At 44.8% G+C, this 27,768-nt stretch overlaps 1 protein-coding gene across 2 annotated transcripts; it reads left to right on the top strand.

Annotated features, from left to right (window-relative positions):
- Positions 1-943: 943 nt before the first annotated feature.
- On the top strand, positions 944-27,768 carry dact3a (dishevelled-binding antagonist of beta-catenin 3a). Of its 2 annotated transcripts, none has more exons than XM_029120814.2 (4): positions 944-1,431; positions 20,490-20,619; positions 22,578-22,706; positions 25,327-27,768. In XM_029120814.2, exons 1-4 carry the CDS (start codon positions 1,183-1,185, stop codon positions 27,009-27,011), a joined length of 2,193 nt encoding a protein of 730 aa, XP_028976647.2. In that variant the 5' UTR covers positions 944-1,182; the 3' UTR covers positions 27,012-27,768. The 2 variants fall into 2 exon arrangements, with proteins under 2 accessions (XP_028976647.2, XP_034148939.1); XM_034293048.1 differs by lacking the exon at positions 944-1,431 and adding an exon at positions 17,587-17,663.

Raw genomic sequence — 27,768 nt, 5'->3', positions numbered from 1 at the left:
ATTGTGCTGTGATGTACTGTAATGTACAATAAGAAAAACAAATTATACTGACTAAGCATCTGTGCTTCACCCTACTGAATTGTGCAGCTCTGTACTGCGTTATTGAAACTTGTTGAGCCTGGATGTCTATGATTCTGTCTGGTTGGGACTGGGCAAATGAGTAATTGTTTTGGGGTGGTCATCAGAATAATCCCCATCATTCCTTGCAGGTGTTTGTTTTTGCATACACATTTTGGTCATTCAGCAGTAACTATCCAACGCAACAGGCAGTGTATTCATCAACTAAGGTGGATAAATAACAACACATCATAGTAATTCCAAGAAAGAAAAAAAAAGAACTCTCAGTTACTCTAAAATGTTATTTAAGTGGTCTGGTTTATTCAGCGGGATTAGTAGCCGAATGCATGTGGCAAATGGGAACAAATGAATTATTCTAAATGGGAATTGTTCAGTTGGCTTTTCAATTCTATGTGTAATGGGATGTAGAATAAGCATTGTTATATCATGCTTCATTGAGCAAGTGCAGTTAAACTTTTTTCCACAATATATGGCTTTCAAATTAATGTGAATAGTCAGAAAATACTTCTGTTCATCTTTCATTCAGAACCAAAGATTGACCTAATTGTATTGCTAGGAAAACATTTTTAGACAGTTTAACATCTATATTTTACTCACTAGGTATCCATAGAAGGTGCATGGATTTTCCTTAAAGGCTGGTACAACTTGATCAAAATGGTTTTCTACCTTGGCGTTAACTTTTACGCAAATAATTCATGTTTGATTCATTGGAATGGCTGGTGAATGTGACAGTGTGCATTTGAATACAAAGGAGAACTCGTTGTCCAATCACATCTTGAAGACCAGAATTACTTATGAATATTAAACAATTTGGGTTCTTTGTAACCAATAGAACCTTAAAGACTGTGCATGCTAATGTACAATTGACAGCTGCGGAATTGGAATGCTGCTACAGAGTGTGCGAGTCGGGCGGCTTGGTTCGGTTATGCCTATGATGTCGCACAGCTGTATAGATTGCTGTCGCTGCTTTGCATTTAACATGGCTATCAAAATCAAATATTTCACTTACTTTAAAATGAACTGTATTTAGCCTTACTTTTGTACTAGTAGAAAGGAGCGGACAAAGGCTGAGAAAAGATCTAAGAGCAAAGAGCAAGAAGAAAAATGTATCGAACGTTTTCTTTCCCAATGACAGCGGAACGCAGTTGGAATAAGGAGCGCCTTGAAGCTAGTTTGGCCGGACTATGTGAGTTGGAGCTACTGAAACAAAGGCAGGAATGCCTGGTGCTCAGTGCCCTGTCCCTCGGAGACCTTGCCCCAGGTCGCCCGATTTGGAGCGACCTCCAGCCGTCCCGGCCCTCCCCTGACACGGCTAACTGTGCGCCTGACGACTTGTGTTACAGGCGCAAGCCGGTAAGAAGAGTTTGTAATATATTAGCCTACTTAAATATAATTCGTTGCATATAATTTATATTTTAAATTCAGGTTTGGACCTTTTCATTATTTTTTATGCACGTTAATGCATTGTTTCAGACTGGGATATAATATGCTTTTCATGATCTTAGAATTACGGTCGTAAATTATAGTGCCGAATAACGGTAGGCTACCATACAAAATTGTACCAAACAGACTAGTGTGCACAGAGCACGCGTGACCATGTAAGGCAAACTGGTTGAATTCGGTCCTTGTGGTTTTAATTCCACTGTCATGACGCTGTTTCGAAGTACCTTAAACATTCTGGAAATCCGAAATATATTAAAATTTTTTGGCTAAATGATGGCCCTGGAGTTAAAATATTTGTGCAGTCATTGCACATGGCCGTTCAGTGATCAAGCACAGCGCTTAAGCAAGTGTTGCCACAGTCTGTCGTCGTGGTTTAGGTATGTATTCCAACAACGTTGGCAACCAAACAAGTAAAGAAAACATGTGATTAAGCTTCAAGTATTTTTCTATAGGGATGAAATTGGCAGAGAACCTCCAAATGGCCTTTCAAATTTGCAACTGGCTCCTAAAATAAGAACCATATAATTTATGGTTGGTATGCCTATACTGAAAGCCCATATACTTGCCTCAGCAATGATCTTGCAGCATATAGGCAGAATAGCATATTTTCAAATGGGCTGTTTGAATTAAGCTGTTTCAGTGTAACATGTCAATATATTGTGATGTTGAATCTGTCTTTGAAACACATGGAGCTACAAAAAGTAATCAACCATGTTGTTTTCATTTCATTTAAACCTGCGTTCCACATTGAATTTGGGGTAAAACATATACCACATGATTATGCCATAGTTGCAACCAAAATCGACAAACCTGGATTTGAAAGAACTTCAGAAACAGGTCTATGCTGGGTCTGAATGCAGCTCACTGCTCTTCTAGCACAACTCTCCCTTCTGTCACCCCAATCCTGTCCAATAAAGCATAAAAATTACAGAACAATAAAAGTAAGATTAAGCCAGTGGTTCAGATGAAAACATCCAAGCATTAGAGTAATCTCCTTTTATTTATGGATATTACAATTTAATATTGCATTTCTAATGCATTACATATGACATTTTGAGGTTTTTATATTTCAAATAATTTTTTCATATGTAAACTGAAAAAGCATGCATGTTAAATATTGCATGACAAAGTCACAGACCTGTGGAGATCTTTACAGTTACTATGATAATCTTAATTGAATCTCAAACCGCATCATTTTCACATTTACTTTAGATGTAACTGCAATCTTTCATTGGGTTTTGCTACAGTACAGGTGAACCACACAGATATGGCGTTCCTGCCTCGATCACACTTACATTGAGTTCTTGGTTTTCTACTCACATTGAGTTCTTCTAAACCAGAAGTACGTTAATGTCTAATGGAAAGCTGTGTTTTCGGCATTGGCATTGCAGAGCTTTCTGTGTAATAAGAGTTGGATTTGTTGTTTATTCATTGATGGAAATGGTAACAACGTGTGACTGTTGACATTTTGCCGCACACATACCCAGATAATGCATGCACACAATTGTGTGCAGTGACGCTGTAGGTGTGATCAATGTGTTATTGGACTGTTTGTCAGATAACTCAGTGACAGACAGTCAAATAACACAATATTTGACTGGTTTGTTCCATTTAAATGTATTTTACATAGTGCTTGAAAGCATAGCAGTAAACATTTCCAATTCTACTTCTGACTGGGTGAGTAAAGGCTTAAATGTAATTGATCAATGTAACGATCAAATATTTGAATGCAGGCTTTAATGTTGCTTAATCTAAAGAGTATCCTTGTCATATTTCTAACCACCATCAGATGTAGTCTGAAAAACACCACGCATAAACTGCACCGAACCTCTAAAAAGAGGTCCCTTTAAATCATTAAAATTTGAGACTTCTCTTGCTCTTGCTCTTTCTTTTCCTCTGTCTCTGTTTCTCTGTCTCCCTCTCCTCTGTCACACTCTCCCTCTGTCTTTCTCTCTCTAGGCTTCTCGCTTTATTTCTTTGAATAACGTTTTCAATGTTAAGGGCTTTATTGGCATGGAAGACATTTGTTTGCCAATGTTAGTGGACAATAAGGAAAGTTTATGATAAAATTCAAACCAGAAATAAAATGTTATCTGTAAAATATTTTCAACTATGTAGTGTTGTAAAAATGTGCTCATTGTTACGAGTATGAATGACAAGGCATTAATATTGGTTATCTCCACAATGTGGATTGTGCTGTATTGCCCTTTTCTCATTGCAACATGTCACAAATCCTGCTGCTGTGATTGCACATTGTGGCATTTTCTTTAACAGATACGGGAGATTGCTTTCAAATGCTTCGTTGTTCTATATGATCTGAGTGAAGTATGTATCTCTAATGTAGTCATACATTTTAGCTGGAGGTTATGAAGTCACTCAACATTTCTATCTCATTTTCTGGTCAGTGTGCACACTGTTCTCTAGAGAGTGGGAAGTGTCTAGGGTGGCCTCTCGTTCTGTGGACAGTGTCCAGATTGTCTCCTCTAGAGAGTGAGGATTTTCTGTGGTGGCCTCTCGTTCTGTGGACAGTGTCCAGATTGTCTCCTCTAGAGAGTGAGGATTTTCTGTGGTGGCCTCTCGCGATCAGCTCACTGAATCTGTCTCTGACTCTTTTTTTTTTTACTGTGCGAAAACTCATTCATAGTTAAGTGCAATATTGATAGGCCTACTGTAGGGACGTGTCTCTTGGGTTGAGACAAAATGATCACCTTGCTTAATTGTTCTAATTATTTTTGGAATTGTGTTGTTATAATGTCATAATGGTGAATCGAAACCTCAAAGCATGTGATCTTTGAAAAACAATACCGTTTATGAACCAAGCTACACATTTTTTTCTTCCTAGTGTTTCTGTTTTCAAATGTTTTCCTACTTCGTTATAAATTCGTCAGTAGAAGCAGTTCACTGGAGGAGGGGGATGTATGGTTTTCATCAGGACTAACAGATCAATAGGGAATAAGGTTTTAATCATTTGACCTCCTCAGCACACAAGAGCTGTGTCACAAATTTGACTCTATTGCATGATTAGTACATTACTTGGTCTTAGACCAGAACCAAGTAACCACAGCACGGTGCGATCTGTGAAGCACAGGAATTACCCTTTGCAGAAAGTTTGCTAATGACCAAACCCCCCTTGCTTCATTCTTAACTAAACAGGGTTTGATTCTCCCTCAGTAGTAGGGTCAAGATACGACTGTGCCCAGGGCCAGGTGATTGGCGTATGCGTGTGAGAACCATGGATCCCAGCAAGGATAGTAAAACAAGCAAAGTCAGACCCCCCCCCACCTGACAGCGGTCAACAGCTGGGATATCATCAGCCATGCTCTGTTCCAAAGGTGTGTGTTTTCAAATGAGAGATTGGATTGGTGGACGACAGGTTGTGTGTGTAGTGTATTTGTGATCTAATCAGGGCTGGTAAATGTGATGTCACTGTAGCTATGTGGAGGAATGTGGAATTCAAGTTCCATTAGCCGGCTGTACTGTAAGCCCGACCCATTGTGGAGCCTTCTGCCGCTGTGTGGCCATGTGTCATTTGATCACCTCATATTGTTATCCTTGCACTCCCTATTTAATTGAGTGAGTGAGTGTGTGTGTGTGTGTGTGTGTGCATGCGTTTACTTAGCCTGTGTGTGTGTGCTTGTGTGTTTCACGCCTAGCTGTGTTGGGTAAACTCTGTGGAGTGTCAGGCGAGTGTGCACAGAGTCAGAGCGGGTGGTAAGTGACAGAAAGAAGGGGGTTGCCGTGCCTTCTCTCTTGTTGTGGGGTCTCACCGCAATGACACCCACCCACCCACCACCTCACGCCACTCCCTGGACACACAGTTCCTGTTTTAGGGACACCAGGTAACCTAGCAATTAGACGGTTACTAGACTGAATCCATGAGATGTCAAAGAGAAAAGTCTGTCGTTCTGTTCCTGAGCGAGGCACTAATTGCTCCCACGGCTGTAAATGAGAATTTTCTCTCAGTCAACTTACCAGTGATGTGCAGTTAGATGTTTTGTCCATCTCCCTAATGGTTTATTTAAGGTCGTAAGGTGATCTGATCCTGGATCTGGGGCTAATGACAACCATGACCTTATATCCAACCACAATCTCCAATGCTTTTGGCTTCTCTTCGACCACCCCCAGCTCGCCGCAGGCCGGGAACCAAACTCAGCTTCGGTGCTCCCGGCTGGGCTTCGCTGAGCAGAAGGCTGGCCAATCTCCCCTGCTGAGAGTTGGAGGATCCAGCAGGGGCATAATTAGCAGTGCTCAGTGCTGAGGGAAGCTGTTGGTGGTTGTTAGCGGCTAGCCGCGGCACAGGCTGTTAATAACTTATGGGAACAAAAGGTTTAATTGCACAGGAATCCTGCCTGAGGAGAAACATGGGAAGCCAGGGATGAAGAGTGTGTTGTTATATTGTAGCTATGTAGAATGTGATAGGGCTTGTATTAGATTGCACTGGATAGGAAGAGGACAGGTTTAGGAGCGCGAGAGGAGGAACAGGAGAGGGAGGGAGAGATGAGGGAGAGAGATGAGGAGCGGGAGGGACAGGAAAGGGAGAGAGGTGAGAGGGAGAGATAAGAAGAGGAATATGAGTGGGAGAGTATAAGGCTAGTAGAGGTCTTTTGGAGAATGATTGAGTGTTGCTCTAAGCACACACAGGAGACAGTGTACTGGGTTCCTTTTTTTTGCTTTCAATCTCTCTGTTTCTGAAAGGTGCCTATTGGACCTAGGCTTTCTGTAGGAGAAAATATACTCTAAAACACTGAATCAAAATGAATCATCAGGAAAAATCCATCATTTATTTAATGTGACCAACACTGCACAATCTAGCTCTAATACAAGAGAATCAAGGCTTTTTGATGACCTCCTAAATGAATCAAACAGGCTGAAGAAGAGTTACGAGCCCAGTGGATCTGGAGTGGAGTGTGCTCCCAGTCACTCTTTATCTTTCTTGTTTGCTCTCCGTCTCTATCAGCCTCTCGTTTTCTCTTTCAGTGTCTCTCTGTCTGTTTCAGTCTCTCTCCATCTCTATCGGTCTGTCTCTGTGTTCAAATGTTCTTTCCCCTCACCTTCCCTCTCTCTTTATTTCTCTCAATTATTTCTATCCCTCTCCATCCCACTTCTGAAGAACGCACCTCACTTTGTTGCCATGGCAACATCATCAGGTTCAGTTAACAATCTTTACGCTGCATTCTACATGGCACCCACTTGTCCAGGGTCCATTGGGTTCTTTTCAAAGTGGTCCAATGTATGAGGAATAGGGTACCATTTGGGATCCAGTTGATTTCATTTTGGGAGCTTTCAGTGGGCCCTCTAGGCCCCCCCTTGTCAGCAAACACAAACACACCACTGTGAGTTGACCTGTCAAAGAGAGGACCATGCACAAAGGCACCACGGCCTCCTGCTACTAACAGACAGTCCACTACTCAAACAGCACAAGACACTGCACTGCAGGGAGGTTCCATTTTGACTGGCTAGTTTTGTCTGTGTGTCTGTCTGTCTGTCTGTGTGTGTGTGTGTGTGTGTGTGTGTGTGTGTGTGTGTGTGTGTGTGTGTGTGTGTGTGTGTGTGTGAAAGAGTGTGGCTGTGCACACATACTACTTCACAATTCACGCATGAAACAGGGTATACAGTTAAGCACAATGTGACAGTGTCCCAAATGGCAGTCCTCGTCCTGTATGTGTAGTGCCTAACTGTTTAACTATTCTCTATGGTTATAGTACTGATTTGGCCCAATCTTCTCGAGAAATGTGGAAGGAATTCAAACATCACAAGCCTGATATATGATACTTGACATCCAGTTATGTACCACAAAACTCCATTTTTACTCTTTTGTGATTTCACAATTACATCTTTTGATCTGTATTTGAAAAGGAATTGTTGCAAAAGTAGCAAATTGACAGTTCTGTTCACATAACAGAGGTTGCCTTACGAGTGTGATATCTAAGTTAAGACTTCTAGCACCTACAAAGAGGAATATCAGGGACAATGTATTAACGACTATAGAAAACCATGGCAGTTTGCTAGAAAACTAGCTAGCTTTGGAAATCAAGCTTACATTCTCCAACATGTGGTTTGGAATATCAATTTGTATAGCCTATCCTGCCCATGGTAACTGTAACTGAGCAACCAAAGGCTATTTGTATACATGTCCTAGGCTTATGGTGCAGGACAGACAGATAGCGTCATAGGTTTAACCTAGTGGCTGTCAACGCTACACAACCAGACCAAAATAAACAATAGAACAAGAAAAGGAACCATGCAAGCCTAGTTCTGCCCACCCGTGATTAGAAGGGATGAATGTTGTCCTGACTGGATTTGATCTGGGGTTTCCTATGTGGCAGACAGTGTCTTTAACCATTATACAGCAGGTGTTGTTGCATGTGATTTGTGTGTAGAGATGTGGTGTCTTTTTAATTCTGCTTTGTTAAACCAATTAGTCGAAACTCCACGGTTCTCAAAACTAGTTCTTTACATTAGCTAACATCCAAACCAATAACAGGATAACTACACTACATTCAACATATTAAATTACAAAGAGATTACTGTAGATGGGTAGCTAATAGCTATAAGGTGCCTATAATGAAAACAATGACTCCAAAAACTCCATGTTTCATTTCTTTAGAAAACAATGACAGTTGAACAGCCAACCAATAATTTTTGTCGGTCCTGAACAAATCTTAATGCCTAATTTGTTTTGTCCGTGGCCAGGAAAGAACACCAGTCGCCTACATGGCAGTCCGTGACTCTAACCACTACGCTATAACAACACTCAGTCACTCACTCAGAGACATTCGCTCTTCTTGGCCAGCTTCACTTACACGGTCTCAGGAAGCACTCTATTTCATATAATATCTTTCCCAATACGCTTCATAATATATACAGCTCCGGGAAAATTAAGACCATTGCACATTTTTCTTTCCTTTCCAAAAAAGTCGAAAAGGAAGGTTTTGAGTGAGGAACAGGAGGGTTACAATTAAGAGACCACTGCAAATTGAACGCTTCTGTTCCTCACTCAAAACGTTCCTTTTGACATTTTTTGGAAAGGAAAGAAAAAGTTGCAGTGGTCTCTTAATTGTTACCAGGGCTGTATAGCATTGTTCTGTTTTTGTATGGTGGAAATCTTAAAGTTATCGCATTTAAAATAAGGAGCAGTTGCAAATTAATCAATAATAACATGAGATAAATATTCCTCAATCCTCAGCAACAAAGTTACATTTGACATTACATTTTAGTAATTATCTGACACTTATCCAGAGGAACTTATAGACATAATTTATTTTACACATTTTTGTACCTATAATACTATTTCCAGGCCATCCTACTATTTCCGTACTGTTATTTCATTGTAATTCCAGGAGATGTACACCTGACATATTACTTAAATGTAAATAAATACCAAATGCTGTAAGAATGGGTGCCTGTATATTCCGCTAATACTCTACTGAAACCCCAGTACCTTATCTACATGTAAATGGCCTGTGTGAAATAACAGGGTTGGGTAAACCTGGTCGGCGCCCCTAGGTTATGTGTCTTTATGATTCCCCCAAGTAGCCTAAACTGTGATGAAACCCATGTTCACCGCTACTGCACAAGCTTTTAAAAGATTGGATATTTTTTTTAACCAAATCTAGGCCTAAATCCACCATAATCCCAGTGACAGCCCCATGAGTGATTGACTCATATTTTATTTTGTCCTACAAAATTACACTCCTCAACATAGCTCACAGAACGATGTAGCCATTGCAGGTACAACTAAACACACACTAATTAGCCTGTACGGCTCTCACCATCAGATCCATATGACATCAGATAGATGTCAAGGGTAATCAAGGTGTCTGACCTCATTGCCTCTTTCAGGGGACCGGAGTTGTAGACATATTCAAAAGTTTTATTTCAGTCAGTCATTTCAGTATAACACATATGGGGTTATCCAATCATACTACAAGCCTGCCAGATATGCCCTGAACGAGGTGGCCCATGGCAGCCTACCCAAGGGAAACCGTCCTGGTGGTTGCCCTGAAGGTATCTCATCCAATTAGTCAGATTCACTGTTTTCTAGCGGCAACAGCTCCATGAAATAGGACCATTTACTTCCTGCCCCGTCTGTAACCACTGACAAATCCAGAAGTTAATGCCAAGACATTCATGTCGGTTTTCATTTTTCATGGGAACACAATCTGTCCCTTGAGTGTAACTGGGCCCAATTGGTGACAGAAGTCTCACAAATTAAGATGGACAAGGGCAGCTGAAGCATTACCAAAGCCAAGACACACCATATCCTTCTTCGGTGGGAGCAACTGTCAAAGATGTATGACAAAGGACATGGTCTAGAATGCTGTGCTTGAAAGCCTTCCCTTGTTCAAGCAGGAGCTCTTAAAAATTGGGGATGTAAAAACTGGTAAACAAGCACCAACATCATTCTTAGTAGGACAACTTGCTGGCTGTCATTATCAACACCTGGCAGGGTAAGTGCACTATGTTGATGGTCAAGTAGTGGTAGGGATCACTATGGTGGTGGTTTATGTGGTACTGTAGTGGTAGTAGTCTCTTTGGTAGAAGTCTCTATGGTAGTGGTTGTAGTCCTTGTGGTAGATGTCTATGGTTGTAGTCTCAGGGGTAGTGATCTATTTTTGTAGTCCTTGCGGTAGTGGTCTATGGTTATAGTCTCTGTGGTAATTGTCTATGGTTGTAGTCTCTGTAGTAGTGGTCTATGGGTGTAGTCTCTGTGGTAGTGGTCTATGGGTGTAGTCTCTGTGGTAGTGGTCTATGGTTGTAGTCTCTGTGGTGGTGGTCTATGGTTGTATCCTCTGTGGTAGTGATCTGTGGTTATAGTCTCTGTGGTAGTGGTCTTTGGTTGTAGTCTCTGTGGTAGTGGTCTTTGGTTGTGGTCTCTGTCTTAGTGGTCTATGGCAGTCATAGTAGTTTCTATGGTAGAGGTAGTGATCTATATGTGTTTGGTGGCCAGCGTTGGAGTTTCACAATGGCCACGACGGCCATAGTCGTCATTGCCCGTCACTTTGGCCATGTTGCCCCGAAAATCATTGTATGCCCTACGGCCACCTTGGCCTTTGTGCCCATGCTAACGTCAAAATCTTGCGGTCAGCAGTCGGTTTGTTTGTTAGTAGTTTACAACTGAGAACAGCCACAAGAACGGACCACATGCAGATAAGCAAGCCAGCTAGTTATCAATCAAGTTATAGCTGACTTAGTGCTTAACTGAATGAAACCTCTGTTTTGGAAGGTGCGTTCATGAGCAACTGGGAAGTGGAAAATTTCGACCTCCGAGTGGGAGTATACCGGAGCATAGACCTGAATGCTTTTTGAGAGCTCCAAGAAGTAACGTTAGGTTTGACATCACTAGACATTGCAGTGTTTGTGGTAAAAAGCAAAAATGACTTTCTTTATGCCCAAATAAGTCACTAAATTTGTTTATTGAGGTCATACATTAACACAGGTGATTGTGAAACTTTGCGGTTTACTTTTGTGTAACTGGGGTAATATTAGTCTTCTGGCTAGCTAGCCTTAACGTTACATAACTGTTTGTCATCATGTGCGTGCTCTCAACTAAAACCTCTGGAATGATACACAACGAAAAATTCCAGAATCTATAAAACATTTGAGGGAGGAGTAGAATTCAAGGATAACAACATTATAATTGAACTTTCTATGTGGAAAAAACATATCAGTTATAAGTTATTATTCAAAGTATGATATTAAAATATGTGCATAAAGTATGTTTTTATGTCATGCATGCTTTTTTCTTATCAGCAATTCAAGTTGTTTATTTGTAGTCTCTAAATCCCCCTATTTCACTCAATGGTCTTTGTGCCCTGGCATGTGGCCTTTGTGCCCTAAAACTTTTTGTGACACTGAAGGCCAAATGGCCTTGCCCCTAAAAGGACGAAATTCCAAGCCTGGTGACGGCACAATGGTCCTGAAGTAATGTAGGGGCTATGTGCCAGGCTGTTTCTGATCCTTTGCCCACCACATCTGCACTGTTATCGTATTTTGGATAAGGGTGTCAAAGTAATGTTTCCCTGGAGACTACATTCAATCCTAAATTAGGTCTGGAGCCCCTATTTGTCTGCCATATTTGCTGTCCAACCCTGATTTACACCCAGAGTCATTGGCTGAGCTATAGCAAAAGATCTTTGTCTAGCATATTTATTTCTTCTAACTCCCTCAACCACTTTGAGAGATAGGATTAGAGATAAAGAAAGAATGCAAGAGAGCGAAATAATTCCTTATATTTTGGGTGCAGCTAACGATTGCGAGATTTGTCTGATTTATGAGCAGAATGACAGATCAAATGGATCAGACAGCTATCACAAGACATCAAAACACACAGGAAGTTGACAGTTTCCAGGTCAATAATGTGAGCAGGAGCGTTTAGATGCTTGGAGTAGGGGTAGAATTGTCAAGGACAGTGTGAGACAGAGAGCTGTGTCTTTCCCTGCTATACGTTTATTAAATAACTCCCTGTGAATGTCTGGGTGAGAGAAATGGGAGAAAGTGGGATGTTGTTCATGTCTGCATTCTTGTCTGAGTGCATCTGTCCCATCCTTGTCAAGTTATCTGCCTCTCAGATCACTCCACAGTGTGTCACGCGAAGTAACTCCAGAGTAGCTCATAAATGAGTTAGTAATAGGGTAGAGACTAGGACGTCTAGATGACCAGGGGATAGTTTCACTCTAGTAGAGGTCCTAGTTAGATTTGCGTATTAAAAAATTTAGGGAGATGATGTGTTTAATGGCTTTTAAAGTTGGTTTAAATCATTCACAGTAAAGGAGTTGAAAATGTGGGGGAGGAACCCAAGGTGTAACTCCAAGCCATTGCTGTTTAACACGTTTTAGTGGTTCACATAATTAGTATCCATATGGTTTCCCCCGTACATGCTCTAGATGAAACAAATATACATATTGTATACACCCAAGATTTACTGAGTTACTGGCAAATCTTACTCCCAAACAGAATGTAAATGCAAACAGTTTGAGCTGTTGGCTGGGCTGCCTTCTAGTCCTGTCTTTGTTTTTTTTGTAAAATGAGCTCTTACTGCATCTCGAGACTAGCAATAGGCCAGGAAAACATTGGCCTTGAACCTTACCAGACTTCCTTAATGATATGAAAGACGTCATCCTATCAGTCTACATGCTATAAACATACAAACATGTAGGCATGCTTGGGCATGCATGCATGCGTGCGTGTGTGTGTGTGGAAATGAACTGGGCTAATGTCATGCATGCGTTGGATGAAAGGACCTGTGTCTGGGTTTAGGAGCCACTCATGTGAGACCACACCAGCTCAATGGCCACTTGTTTCCTTTACACACACACACATGTGTACACGTCCATTCATACGCACACACACACACCTCACATGCATACACATCCATTCATACGCACACGCACACACACACACACACACACACACACACACACCTCACAGCCACAGTGTGTAATCCCTGGGGTCAAATCGCTGCAACATGCGATTAACTATTCAAATGCAGGATTTGCACCAGCCAAATCCACTTCCATTCCAATTAATTTAGTTAGTATGGAGTGGTTGTCATAGGGACGTGTTGCTCAACGTTGGCCCAAACCAGGCAGGGTTGGCTGATAGCCTGGCGGTAGGTGCATCTGTCCAGTATCCCAAAGTTGTGTGACCCTGAATCCCGAAATGACCCTGATAACCATCTCGTTTTTGACTGACCCTCTTCACCCTTTCCCTCACCTTCTCCCCCATCCGCCACGTCCCCCTCCTCAACCCCCTCATCCTCCCCCTCCACTGACGGTTAAAGTTCCTGAAAGGACAAAGCCTGACTCAGTTGTTGGGGGGGGGGGGGGACAGCCGAGGGTGGTATGTTTACATTCCTTGTCACCCCAGCGCCCCCCACTTTCCCCCAGGGTTTGAGACTGGCCCTGACCTGAGTGACGGCCTGCTCCCTGTCACAATGGAGGGGGCCATTAGGGCCATTGGGAGGGGGTTTTAGTACCAAGGCAACGTTTTGTCAAGGTGATTGACAAACACAGACTGATGGGAAGATTACTACCTTGTGATGGTAAAACAAAATGCATTGTGTTTAGGGACTAGCATTGCTTGATTTTCTCCCTCTTTCATGCTGTTTTGATCTTTGTCCCTCTCTGTCTTGATAACGGTCAAATACAGTACATTGTCAAGGCAAACATAAAACAAGGATGGCTGAGTAAGCCCGAGTCATTTTGCCTTAACTGTCCAGTGAAGTACATTGTGCTGTAGTCAACAGGTCAGCATGTGTGTGCTTTCACTGCTCGGCACCTCTGCCTTTATATGGTTATTCTTTACAGGGTGACAAGCCATGATTCACACGGGTGGAGGGGGGGCAATTCATTATCAGCTGCACCGTGGATACCTTCCCCCTACCTTTCATTCGATATTTCAGTTCCATTTTTATTTTTATATCACAATTTAATACCCTGTATGTGGTCGGCAGATCATTTAAATGGGGTTGCAAGAAACACGCAGGGACAAACCAGGTTCATTTTATGGGGTTAAATGGTAGCCACTAAATGTGTGGAGGGCTGTAGTAAACAGTGCAGCTTCTGTTTTCCTAAAAACTCTTCTCTTTACATCAGAACTCTTTGGTTCACCTCAGAACCCTTGTTTCCCTTAGATCAGAGTAGGCAAGAACAGGCAAAAAAGAAACATTTCATCATGATCTTCCACAAACCATAATATTTCTACATGTTTAGGTTTCATCTGAATAGATGCCGGAATCCTATTGTATTTGTTATCGTTTGTTATTATTATTCTTCAGGTTTCACCATTTTATAATTTATGTGTATATTACAGTGAGATGGTATAGAATAGTAAATAACTCTTGTTTACACCATCCCATGTGATGCTATGTCAGTTAAGTGACATTTGGCACATGGAGGTATGCCTCCATAAAAGGAACACATTTCCCTCTCGGACCAATTATGTGCTTATAGCAACAAGGTTTTAACAATGGTATATTTTCCAGACGACAGCAAAAAAAAAACTGTCCACTACCAAACAATTAATTTACATTGTCTGGCACATAAATGCCCATAAATCAGGCATATATATTCGGATCTAAAAAATCTTGGAAGACAGAAACATAAATATTACATTTGTGTAAATATTCAGACCCCTCTAATACGTATTGTCAAGGGCTCTGAATTCTTTCTGAATGCATTGTATTTCCCTGAGCATTCATGCAAAATGTTTCCACTCTATCTCCTACGCCATTTGACAGGTAACAGCATGCACGGTCAGGAATATGTCAAGTTAAACTGTAAAGTGAACCACAGTTTGGCCCAGTGGAGGCCCATGTTGTTCGGCCTTCAGTCAAGCACATTGGATCATAGCAGCCCGATTGTTTTAATTATTGCTGAGTACAACTTCTAATATCCAAAACATGGGTACCTTCCTGCAACATATAAACTGGTGTGCAGTTCAGTTCAATGGTTCCAAGAGGAGTAGCAAGTTCAGAACATCATTATCATTTCGTTGTTTGATTGTGATGTTCTGGCAAGCAGGCTGAGAGAAGAAGCTAATTATGAGAGAGTGTCTAATTTCTCTCAATGTTGCCACAGTGGGCACAGTGCTGAAAACACGGGAATGCGGCTTGCTGCTTTTATTTACATTTTTAGTTGGTTTTTATCTTTCTTTTCTATTTTCTATTACATTTTTCTCCCCAATTCAGTGATATCCAATTTATAGTTAAGGCCCTGCTTTATCACAGCAACTCAGAGTGGACTCGGGACAGTAATTGTGGAGAAATGTCTTCAAAATGCGATCTGGTTCCAATCAGCACGATGGTTCTGGTTCTTATCACACTGCTCGCTCAACCAAAAAGTCTAGACCTGTATGAACACACTCCCTGGACGTCTACCTTGATTGAACTCACAGGCCTAAAAAAACACCCTTGTCTCCTCAGTCTTGCCAACACAGCAACATAGCAAATCATGTCACCAAGCGTGCTTTGAGAAACAAGTCATATCATACCATTTTACGTCTCCATAAGCTATTTTGTGAAATAAGGGGCTGTATTTCTGGAGTTTGAAAATTTATGAAATTTCCCAACATTAGCTAGCTTGTTTTTGTCAGCCCAGCCAGCCAGTCAGAACACCAAAGAGGGTTGCTGCAAAGCAGTGCAGCACATAAAAGTGGTGAAGAGGGTTAGAGATCCTGCTAACCAGTACAGCGCTGAAAATGTTCCTCCAAAAACTAGCTAGCTGCTTACAATGCACAGCTGATCAAAGAAGCTATTGCAGAGAAATAATGATTACTGGCTGTAGTACAGTATTTTGGGTCATTATGTGTACAATTGCATGAAACAAGCTAAGCAAGTTTTTGTCAGAACCGGTAAAGTTAGCTAGCTAAGCTATCTACATAGGTAAGTTATGTAAGTAACTGGCACATTTTAATAGTGGAGTTGGCATTGTCAGCATGACATTATGTATTCTTAGGATCACTGATTGAAAAACAATTATTGATGCGTTATTTTTTTAATTTGACTGAGTTGGCTGGTGGTCTTTGGCAAACTGTCAGCTTGTGGAACCGCCACCCGTAAACAAAGACATCTCAGTGATACTCCCAGATTCCTCCACTCTCCCCTCAGAATTAAATATGGAACATTATCCCTGCAACAATTCAATATTTGCCTTCTCAGCTAGAGGAACCACACCCAAAGTTAGAAGTCAGCTGTGGGTGTGTGTGTGTCTGTGTGTGTGCGTGTGTGTAATATTTGGCAGTGATTCAAATCTTGCTCCCACTACCCTCTTTAGACCAGTCCTTGAAATAGTGAGTAATTTCCAGAACTCTGAATTACTCTAGTTTACAGTACACCCCACTCCTAAACCAACAGGATGTTTGTAGATGTTATATTTGATACCAATACAACTGTTTACTGTTTAAATATAGGCATTCAAGTCAAATGAAATTGGCAGTTTACTGAGTATAGTATGGCAGCTTTAGATCTTGTCTGTGATCATAGTAAACATGAGGTAATCACATGAGGTATCAGCTGATTGTTGAGAGAAAAGTCTGTAATTTTCCCTTATTATATTCGTCCCCCTTTTATCTTGCTTCTCTCCATCTCTCTATATCTCTCTTACTCTGTCTCTATATGTGAAGTATTTACATATATGCATACGTATGTTTGCCAATATCTCTGTATCTCTCACTTTATAGTTCTCTATCTCTTTTTATCCCCTATCTCTCTTCATACATCTCTCTGCAGTTACAGGCATTTAAAAAAGGTAAATGGACACGTTGTAGATTGATCGATTTATTCTTCATGGGATGCTCTTTTTTCCCCTTTGTTTTTCACTATTCTACCTCTCTATCTCTGTCCTCCTTTCTGTTCTGCGCTTTAAATTAACTTTCTCTCGTTCTTTCTGTCTGAAATATATTCAGTCCTCCGGTTCTTCTGATGGGGCAATGCTGAGGTCTGTTGTTTTGACAGCTTGAACCTCTTCCAATGCTGATGCTGTTCGTGTGCTTGCATGCGGTATGTGTGTATGTGTGTGCAGTGTGTATGTGTGAATGTGTGTGTGGGTGTGTATGTGTGTATGTGTGTGTGTGTGTATGTGTGTATGTGTGTGCAGTGTGTATGTGTGTGCAGTGTGTATGTGTGTATGTGTGTATGTGTGTGCAGTGTGCGTGTATCTGTGTATCTCAGTGTGTATCTGCATAATGCGTTGGTGGAATGGAGTGTTATCATTCTACTGTTTTGTTAATAAGTGCTTGTGGTAATAGCTGTCTGCGAATGTGCACATTGTTTGTGATTCATCATTGACTCTGGCCCTGAGGTATGTGTGTGTCTGTTCATTTGGAAGGGGGCTAGTCATTTGACCGATACATAGGCCAGGCCTTGGCTAACACGTTCTTGAAATACCAGCCCTTTGTGTGTCCTAGTTGCCTCAGTTATCAGTGAAGGTTTGCAGCGCTTATATTCTGAGTTGTTTCAACCTCAATTATCAGTGAAGGCTAGCAGCACTGATATTGCGGATACTTTCAGCCTCAGTTATCAGTGAAGTCTTCAAGTGGTGATCTTCTGAGAGGTTTCATCTTTGGTTATTAGTGAAGGCTTGCAGTGGTCATATGCTCAGGTAGTCTCAGCTAACGGACATAGAGAGAGAGAGGCTAGTGAGGTATGGCTCCATGTCAGCGTTGCTGTCTGTATTCGTACAGGTCCATGCTAACACATACTTATAAAGTGGTTGAATCCTTAATGGCATAATGTTTTTGTATTTACAGTGATTTTGTGTGATGCTGTCGATGTGCAGAGTACCCGACCTTCTTGGAGTCTCTGGGAGGGGTGCTGGAAAGTGCTCCAACTGGGGACTCTATCGTTCTACTGGGGGACTTCAACGCCCACGTGGGCAACGACAGTGACACCTGGAGGGGTGTGATTGGGAGGAACGGCCCCCCTGATCTGAACCCGAGTGGTGTTCAGTTATTGGACTTCTGTGCTAGTCACAGTTTGTCCATAACGAACACCATGTTCAAGCATAAGGGTGTCCATCAGTGCACATGGCACCAGGACACCCTAGGCCGCAGGTCGATGATCGACTTTGTTGTCGTTTCATCTGACCTGCGGCCGTATGTCTTGGACACTCGGGTGAAGAGAGGGGCGGAGCTGTCAACTGATCACCACCTGGTGGTGAGCTGGATCCGATGGCGGGGGAGGAAGCTGGACAGACTCGGCAGGCCCAAGCGTACTGTAAGGGTCTGCTGGGAACGTCTGGCCGAGTCTCCTGTCAGAGAGATCTTTAACTCCCACCTCCGACAGAGCTTCGACTGGATCCCGAGGGAGGCTGGAGATATTGAGTCCGAGTGGACCATGTTCTCCACCGCCATTGTCGAAGCGGCCGTTCGGAGCTGTGGACGTAAGGTCTCCGGTGCCTGTCGAGGCGGCAATCCCCGAACCCGGTGGTGGACACCGGAAGTAAGGGATGCCGTCAAGCTGAAGAAGGAGTCCTATCAGGCCTGGTTGGCTTGTGGGACTCCTGAGGCAGCTGACGGGTACCGACAGGCCAAGCGGACTGCAGCCCGGGTGGTTGTGGAGGCAAAAACTCGGGCCTGGGAGGAGTTCGGTGAGGCCATGGAGAAGGACTATCGGCTGGCCTCGAAGAGATTCTGGCAAACCGTCCGGCGCTTCAGGAGAGGGAAACAGTGCCCTACCAACGCTGTTTACAGTAGAGGTGGCCAGCTGTTGACCTCAACTGGGGATGTCGTCGGGCGGTGGAAGGAGTACTTCGAGGATCTCCTCAATCCCGCCGTCACATCTTCCATTGAGGAAGCAGAGGATGAGGGCTCAGAGGTGGACTCGTCCATCACCCGGGCTGAAGTCACTGAGGTGGTCAAGAAACTCCTCGGTGGCAAGGCACCGGGGGTGGATGAGATCCGCCCTGAGTACCTCAAGTCTCTGGATGTTGTGGGGCTGTCTTGGTTGACACGCCTGTGCAACATCGCGTGGCGGTCGGGGACAGTGCCTTTGGGATGGCAGACCGGGGTGGTGGTCCCTCTTTTTAAGAAGGGGGACCGGAGGGTGTGTTCCAACTACAGGGGGATCACACTTCTCAGCCTCCCCGGGAAAGTCTATGCCAGGGTTCTGGAGAGGAGAATACGGCCGATAGTAGAACCTCGGATTCAGGAGGAACAGTGTGGTTTTCGTCCGGGCCGTGGAACACTGGACCAGCTCTATACCCTCTACGGGGTGTTGGAGGGTTCATGGGAGTTTGCCCAACCAATCCACATGTGTTTTGTGGATTTGGAGAAGGCATTCGACTGTGTCCCTCGCGGCATCCTGTGGAGAGTGCTTCGGGAATATGGGGTCCTGGGTCCTTTGCTAAGGGCTGTCAGGTCCCTGTACGACCGAAGCAGGAGCTTGGTCCGCATTGCCGGCAGTAAGTCAGACTTGTTCCCAGTGCATGTTGGACTCCGGCAGGGCTGCCCTTTGTCACCGGTTCTGTTCATAATTTTTATGGACAGAATTTCTAGACGCAGCCAGGGGCCGGAGGGTGTCAGGTTTGGGGACCACACGATTTCGTCTCTGCTCTTTGCGGATGATGTTGTCGTGTTGGCCTCTTCAAACCAGGACCTTCAGCATGCGCTGGGACGGTTTGCAGCCGAGTGTGAAGCGGTGGGGATGAGAATCAGTACCTCCAAATCTGAGGCCATGGTCCTCAGTCGGAAAAGGGTGGCTTGCTCACTTCAGGTTGGTGGAGAGTGCCTGCCTCAAGTGGAGGAGTTTAAGTATCTAGGGGTCTTGTTCACGAGTGAGGGAAGGATGGAACGGGAGATTGACAGACGGATCGGTGCAGCTTCTGCAGTAATGCGGTCGATGTATCGGTCTGTCGTGGTGAAGAAAGAGCTGAGCCGCAAGGCGAAGCTCTCGATTTACCGGTCAATCTACGTTACTACTCTCACCTATGGTCATGAGCTTTGGGTCATGACCGAAAGGACAAGATCCCGGATACAGGCGGCCGAAATGAGCTTTCTCCGCAGGGTGGCTGGGCGTTCCCTTAGAGATAGGGTGAGAAGCTCGGTCACCCGGGAGGAGCTCGGAGTAGAGCCGCTGCTCCTCCACATCGAGAGGGGTCAGCTGAGGTGGCTTGGGCATCTGTTTCGGATGCCTCCGGAACGCCTTCCAGGGAAGGTGTTCCGGTCCCGTCCCACCGGGAGGAGACCCCGGGGAAGACCTAGGACACGCTGGAGGGACTATGTCTCCCGGCTGGCCTGGGAACGCCTCGGTGTCCCCCCGGAAGAGCTGGAGGAAGTGTCTGGGGAGAGGGAAGTCTGGGCATCCCTGCTTAGACTGCTGCCCCCGCGACCCGGCCCCGGATGAAGCGGAAGAAGATGATGATGATGTCGATGTGTCCATCCACTTGCACAAGTCGTGTGTGTGTGTGTCTGTGCAAAATGATCAAATGAGAGTCTCTCACCTGGATTCTCTCACTCACTTTGTGTTCCAGAGTGGTCTACAGTGTACTCCGTGGGGTCTGATGGTATCTCTGGAGCAGCAGGTTGGGGAGCTGAAGGTGGATAAACAGACTAACGGAGTGGAGCCTCCTGGTGATGTGGTGGACAGTCGCCCCAGCTCAGGTAAAACACAACAAAAACTTGATCAAAATCATTCGTCATAATTCTGATGGACAAAACGTATACATTGGTGGTAGTATGACTGTTTGGAGTAAAAGAAAGCAGCGTTGTATTTCTCAAGCCCAGGACTCTTGACACACAGCACCTCGAAAACCGGTCACGATTTTCTTGGCTGAAACATCGACTCACTCAGTTATGTCATTATGCCGCATAATGACCAAATATAGTTTCTGATACTTTTCTATGAATCCTATGGAAACATGACTTGAGCTAGGACTTGAGTGGAGGACTTGATACTGGTAATTGTTCCATGCTCTATTTCCATCTAAGAACTTGACCATCTGAGGCTGAGAGTCATTAACCAGGCCCATTTAGTTTCCTCTCCTCTGAGGCTGACCTCATTATACGAGGTGGTTTTGTAGCTTGGCAGGAACAAAAGCAGGCGGACTTGTCAGCTTCATTTTAGAATGATTAACTTAAATTACCTGCTGGCGGACATATACTGTATAAGTGTTCTATATACTGTAGCTCTCTCACCCTAATTTCACCTCACTCAAACTTTATTGTACTACAGTATATTTCACACTAGCCTTCTTGAAGAGTTGGCCAAGTTTGTATGTCATATACAGTAGAGGGATTTGTTTGAGGCCTGTGTAGCTTGTGCACTTTGTGAATACGGTTCCAAAGCCCTCATTAAATTGATAAATACATTCAGTTTTCTGAGGAGCATTTTTGCAGAGAGCTGGTAATACTTGGCTTAAAGAGCCGTGAGCCGTCCAAAGAAAATGTAGTTTGGGCTCCCTAAAGATGACAGGGGTTTTGAATCCATAGCTTATGTCTGGCCAACAACCTTTAGTTTGAATTCATCCCCAAGGAAAGAGACGCCTGGTGGACGGGATTACCTAAAAGTATGCACAGAAGTCTTGCTTTGAAAAACCTTGACAGTTTCAAAAAAGAAATCTATAAAGGCATCAAATGCTTTGAGGAATGACTGAATGGCTAATTTGTTGTTGGCTTTCAACACATTCTATTCAAAAAAAGGCAAAATGAAAGACCACCAGACCCCTGCATTCCAGGCTAGGCTAGTAATGCTCTGATAGCAGTCTTCTCATAAATAAATGTTCTTCAGCTGTAGTCACATGAAGGAAATGCTGTGTAAGTCTTTTCAGAATGGTTTGCTTTTTGAGCACAAAGCTCTTTTGTCATTATTTTTGGGACCCACATTTTAATTTGAGGCAACAACAAAGGCTAGTTTTGCAGTGTTTAACCCAAAGTAGTCAAACAAACATTCTTTCTTACCTTTTATGTATTTGTATGACTTTTAAATATAGTAAAATAACCTTTTTAAAGGTATATATACTGGGTTTTTATATTTAGCAGATCCTTTTATGAAAGTAAAAGAGAAACAACAAAAAAAATTCTTTACTTGCTGGCAGAGAAAGACATCAATGAATGAATATTGAACACAAAAGCTAAAAACTCTCTACTAGACTAAAGACTTTACAATCCTATCTAGACCGAGAGAGGCCAATAAAATGCCAGATGGACTGACATATACGGCTGATAAAATTGAAGGTGGCAGTTTCTTTCTGTAAAAATCAGTTAGTGTTCCGGATCGTAGGAAAAGCAAGCAACACACACGACAACCACCCACAGGAAATACAGACTGTTTCCTTTCATACAAGCAGTCCCATGGGTCATTTGGCTGAAATCTCAGGGATATTTGCTCCTGTGTGGCTCACTTAGTAAATGCATGGAAGTAGCGAATTTGCGGATGTGTTGCCTCATTTCCCACAGAGATCAAAAATACAATTAAACAAAAAGTTAGCATTCACTGAACTGTGAGTAGCTTTTGATCAAATCGATTCATGCTGGGGCCGCTGATTGAAAGTAAGTGTACAATTTTACTGTATGTTTCCTTGAATAAAAGCATCTGCTAAATTGTAGACATGTTTTCGCAGGATTCTGTGAGCCGGGTGAAGTCCTGTCTCCTGTTGGCCTCTCGGATTTCTCTGGGTTTGGACAGCTCTCCCCAAGTGTTTCCCAAGACATCCGCATGGCCTTCCCTAATGACAGGCTCAAATCAGCCGGTGAGTGATCAAACGCACACGGCAGTGTGACATGCAAGTGCGCCTAGATACACATACAGTTGTGCTCATAAGTTTGCATACCCTGGCAGACATTGTGAAATTTTGGCATTGATTTTGAAAATATGACTATCCTTTTATTTAAGGATAGTGATCATATGAAGCCGTTTATTATCACATAGTTGTTTGGCTCCTTTTAAAATCATAATGATAACAGAAATCACCCAAATGGCCCTGATCAATGTTCAAATCGCCAGAATTTTTAACAGGGGTCAGTAAAATAATTTCTGTGTATGTGTTTTGCCTGCTCACTCATGTTTTCTTTAGAAATGGTACATATATTACCAATTCTCCAAGTGTATGTACACTTTTGAGCCCAATGCTAAACCCACATATGAGAATGCAGTGTAGTCAACGTAACTTGCACACATGTGGCCCACACACATATTCAAGGCTTTATTCAGTTCTTGCAGTCTATTTCAGTTATGTCATGCTTGTATCCAGTACATAGCAGTACCACTACTGTTGAGTACCTGATTTACCAGGTCATACTACGTGCCTATTAAATGCATCACATATTAGCCCACGTCGGTAGTGCAAGATGTCAACAAATATTGAAAGAACAATGCCAAGCTGGCACTGACTCAATAAGTGGGAACAAATAGCCCTGTCTCTATAGACTTCTAGACAGTGTAGTCAAAACAAAGACAAATCCATTCCTTTCTATCTAAAGCAAACTGAGGGACCAATAATGATAGAATACATTCTACTTGAGTTCCACCTCATGAAGGGCTAAGTCTTTAAAATGAAACACTTTTTTCATTTACCGTGCTTAATTCTGGCAGGAGCAGAGCTGGGGTTTCACTGTCACGGGGTGAAACACATTCAATATTTCGAATTTCAAAAAGGTCTAACATTTTTGTAGTAGCTAGTATCATACATGCATTCATGTTTGAGTGGTTGAATGGTCATGCATTCATGTTTGAATGAAGCATCGTTTGGTAGGCTATACCTGTAACTGATAATAGCATGCACAGGCTGACACAAAACCACTTGCAACTAGAAAATACAACCAAAAAAAAGAAATCATGTGGCCTAGACCTTGCTATTTAGAATAGCTGGATAATAAACAAAATATGATAAATCATGAAAGTTTAGGTAGAGGACAGTGAAAAAAATAGGAAGGAAAAACCTGTTAATTAGTTAGGCCTGCTTTCTATACTCTAGCACAAGGAATTATTGTTCGGCCAGCTATGTCAACAAATATCTAAATTAATGGAAAAGATAACAAACATGTCATTTTCCAAACAAGATGGTGTTCTACGCTAAAACATTGTTGTTGGTCACAAAGCCAGACATAAGACGTGGACATCATGGCACCACGAGGTTTGAAATATTGAACAAATGTCCATCTTGTTCCATGTCCATCTAAATCAGTGTCTGAAGCCCACCCGGCATCCTATTTCCTGCATAGCACACACAGCAATGAACAGGCGGCCGTTTTGGACAGGGCGTCGTGTGAGACATGGATACATGCCGGGTGTGCTGGTGGAGAGCTGTTGTGGTGGTGATGACAGTGGACTGACCTGTGGTGATTATGCAGGGGACCTGAGTATAGTCATGGGATTAGGACAAGCCTGCTCTGTGCAGACTCAGTTGGAGAGAGAAAAAAGAACCACTGTACCATGACACACACACACACACATACACACACACACACACACACATTCACTCTCTCTTAAAGATACACAGAACTAAAGTACTGTGTATAATATACATTTGTTGCTAATGCTAATACACCCCAAAAACCCTTTGACCAGCCCTGAACCAGGGTACGGTATACATTGGGGCTTGGCCTTGGCTGTGGCTAGCTGACGTTCCTTAAAGGAATGCCTCCTTTGGGATGCAGCAGTCTGAAGCAACACAGCCGACGTCTCCCCCACAGCATCGCACACCGTTTTTCCCGCACTACATTTCACCAGAGCCTTGTGAGTTTCCCCCGAGGGCCCCAGTCCAAAGGAGTGCTCCCCAAAGGGAATTCGGAGGCTTTTGGGACCCGGCAAGACTTCCGTTTGACTTACAGTACAGTGGAGACCTGATGGGCCACCTCTTGTTGTTTCAGCTGCTCATGTTATCTGGCTTGGAGGGATTCAGTATGTAATCGTGGCAGCACCTCAGAAAGCACCCGTTGTCTAAGTAGTGCGCTCATTTTCATCAGAGCCCTAGAGTCGCTGCTCAAGAGTAGGGAATAGGGTGGCTTTTGGAGCGCGGCCTGTGTTGTGTCTTTTACCACCGGACCACTAATTCACATGATTGGGTTGTTTATCCACTTCCCACAACATACTTATTCTCAAGGATGGGTTGTCAGCACTGTGGCACGGTGTTGTGAGTGCAGGTTTGGGTACATGACCGGTGGTTAGATTTTCTTCTATTTTCCATGTGACCTGGTCTCAAGTATTCCTCTGTGCTTTGGATACGCAAAGGTTGAATGGAATTGGCTTGTTTTTGAGATTACATGATCTCTCTGCAGCATTAGCTCTGGGGTCTCTATGCTGGCTTGTCTCTATGTGAAAGTCTGCCGCTGTCCACTGAACTGATATATACCTCAACGGTTGTTTTCCAGGGGAAGTCATTGGGCCAAGTCGGGATGGTCCACCAGACTCCGGGTCTCACACTACGGTCCCCCGCTCCGTCTTGGCTCCCTACCCCTCCCTGGAGGGCATTGCTGAGGGGGCAAGCGGGGACGAGGCCTGGCCCTGGGACCCCACAGAGGGGCCTAGAGGAGGTCTGGAGGTGAGGACTGAGGCGCCGGAAGGGGAGCCCACTGAGGACGACTACCGGCAGGCCCAGCGGGTGGAGACCTATATCCTGGGTCTGATCCAGCGGCGCGCCCTGCCACCTCGGCCCTGCAAGCCCCGCACCAGCCTGGGCCTACACGAGGCCCGCACCGCCATCACTGTGGTCCGCCAGAGCAGCCTCTGCCGCAAGGAGCCCCAGCCTCCACCAGCCTCCATCCCTGAGCACCAGCCCCACTACTACCACGCCCCGTCTCCCCCTGAGGGTCACACTCCCTCCTGGGCCTGCCACAGCCCGGACCAGGAACCTTACGCAGGCATGGCCCTGCTTCCAGAGGACCCCTCCCTCCACCACCACCAGCACGACCACCCCCACTACCCCCAGCACAGGGTCAGGCAGCCCCCCCTGGCTAACACCCGCTCCGCCTCCCTGGACTACCCCTGCAGTGGAGCTCCACCCCAGGACCCCAGCAGCAGCGAACCCGACTCTCCCCAGCACTTCCACCGCGGCTACCCCGCCCTTCCACCGCCCCGTTCGCCACCGTCTCCAGATGAGCAACTGGTCAACGCCCAATACATTCCGGCCCAACCCGTCCGGACTCCCACTGCCAGGCCCTCTGGGCACTCCCATTCCCACAGGACGTCCCCCGGGGGGCCCAAACCCAACAGGGACGCCTATTCCCCAGAGAGGGGCTCCCGGGAGCATTCAGCCTCACAGCAGCTGCAACACGCCAAGTCTAGGGCCGCCCCCAAGAAGTGTCGCTTCAGCGAGGAGAGGGAGAGAGAAAAGGAGCGGGAGAGAGAAAAGGAGCGGGAGAGAGAAAAGGAGAGGGAGAGGGAACGGGAACGGCCTGGAGGTTCCAAGAAGCCTGGAAGACGGGCCTGCAGGTCTCAGTCCGAGAACAGCCTCAATGGGCAGCGGGGCGTCCCTGAACGCAGGTACAACACAGTGGACCGGGACGGGGGTGGTTCCGGTTCAGGGAGCGGCCGCGGCGGCCAGTCCAAGGGGAAGAAACCCCCGCCGGGCGGGGCCGGCTACCGGCGCTGGCGTTCCACGCTGGAGCTCAGCCAGGACGAAGCTGAGCAGCCTCCGCCGGCTCCCGCCGCCGACCAGGGCCCCAGACGCAGCCGCAAACCTCGGCCGCCTCCCCAGTCCTACGCCTACGTCAACCCCCATCACCACTTCCACCACCCTCATCTAGAGTACCTGGACCGAGAGCGCTCGCCCCCGTGTCGTCCTGAAGAGGGCTACCCCCATCCAGGTCAGGGCGAGTCTGAGTCCAGTCTGAGCGAAGCCGACTCCCCGGCCTCCAGTTCGTTGTCCAGTGACTCAGACGAGAGTGGGGGCCTGGTGTGGCCCCAGCAGCTCCCCCCTCAGCTCGCGTCCCCCCCTGCTCCAGCAGGAGCTCCCCTGCAGCCCAAAGCCTTCATCAAGATCAAGGCCTCGCATGCGCTGAAGAAGAAGATCCTGCGCTTCCGCACAGGCTCCCTCAAAGTGATGACCACTGTGTAGACGTCAGAGCAGTGATGGATAGGACACTTCAGAGACGACACCATCTAACAGTCCATACGTATAAACGTGCATAGACTCTTGTGATTTCAGTGTAGCCTTTGCGGGCATCAGGTCAGCCAGCACCCCTCCTGAACAAGCACACTGAGCTAAACTTGAGCTCTGAACTCTGGTCCCAGATTGATGATCACTTCTGCTGATGACTTATCCCAGCCAAGAGGGGTGTGATACTAGACATCCTATGCTTGAGTGGGGGGCCTTGGGGTTGCTAAAGTGGAAATAGGATTGGCACTCACAAACGAAGCAACCCCACCCCCCTCCCCGAAAATATATTTCCTCCCCCTCCAAGAACGGTCCTCCCCCTCCCGACTGACGAGGACTGAGAGCGTGACCTGTAACCCCATGTCTGGTGAACGGTGACTCAGCATCAATGTTGTCTGTATCCTGGGTTCCATTCCCACTGCATTGCAGAAATGTCATGGTGTCGACTGATGAATACATGCCACTGCTTTAACTGCGTAGTGCAGTGGGGCTGCAGAAGCCGGCATCAGGGTCGGTCGTGTTAACTCTTATTACGTTGTTAGCTGATATCCAGGCACTGGGAGATCTGACAGCAGTCTGCAATGTGATATGGTACATGGCCCTTCTTCTGCACATGCCCACCTGTGAGTTGGAGTGGACACGCGTGTATTTATGAATGTAGTCTGTAAATAAATAAAAAAAAGTGCTGGGACCATGGAACATTTAGGGACCAAAATGG

The sequence above is a fragment of the Esox lucius genome, chromosome 7 (genome assembly GCF_011004845.1).
Source record: "Esox lucius isolate fEsoLuc1 chromosome 7, fEsoLuc1.pri, whole genome shotgun sequence".
NCBI lineage: Eukaryota > Metazoa > Chordata > Actinopteri > Esociformes > Esocidae > Esox > Esox lucius.
This window is presented reverse-complemented; position numbering and strand designations above follow the sequence as displayed.

Bases quoted from the DNA above. Each gene is read 5' to 3' on its own strand.
- dact3a (XM_029120814.2), top strand. From the start codon at position 1,183: ATGTATCGAACGTTTTCTTTCCCAATGACAGCGGAACGCAGTTGGAAT. The intron at 1,432-20,489 runs GTAAGAAGAGTT...TTTGTGTTCCAG, and splicing joins TGTGTTACAGGCGCAAGCCG to AGTGGTCTACAGTGTACTCC. The intron at 20,620-22,577 runs GTAAAACACAAC...ATGTTTTCGCAG, and splicing joins GGACAGTCGCCCCAGCTCAG to GATTCTGTGAGCCGGGTGAA.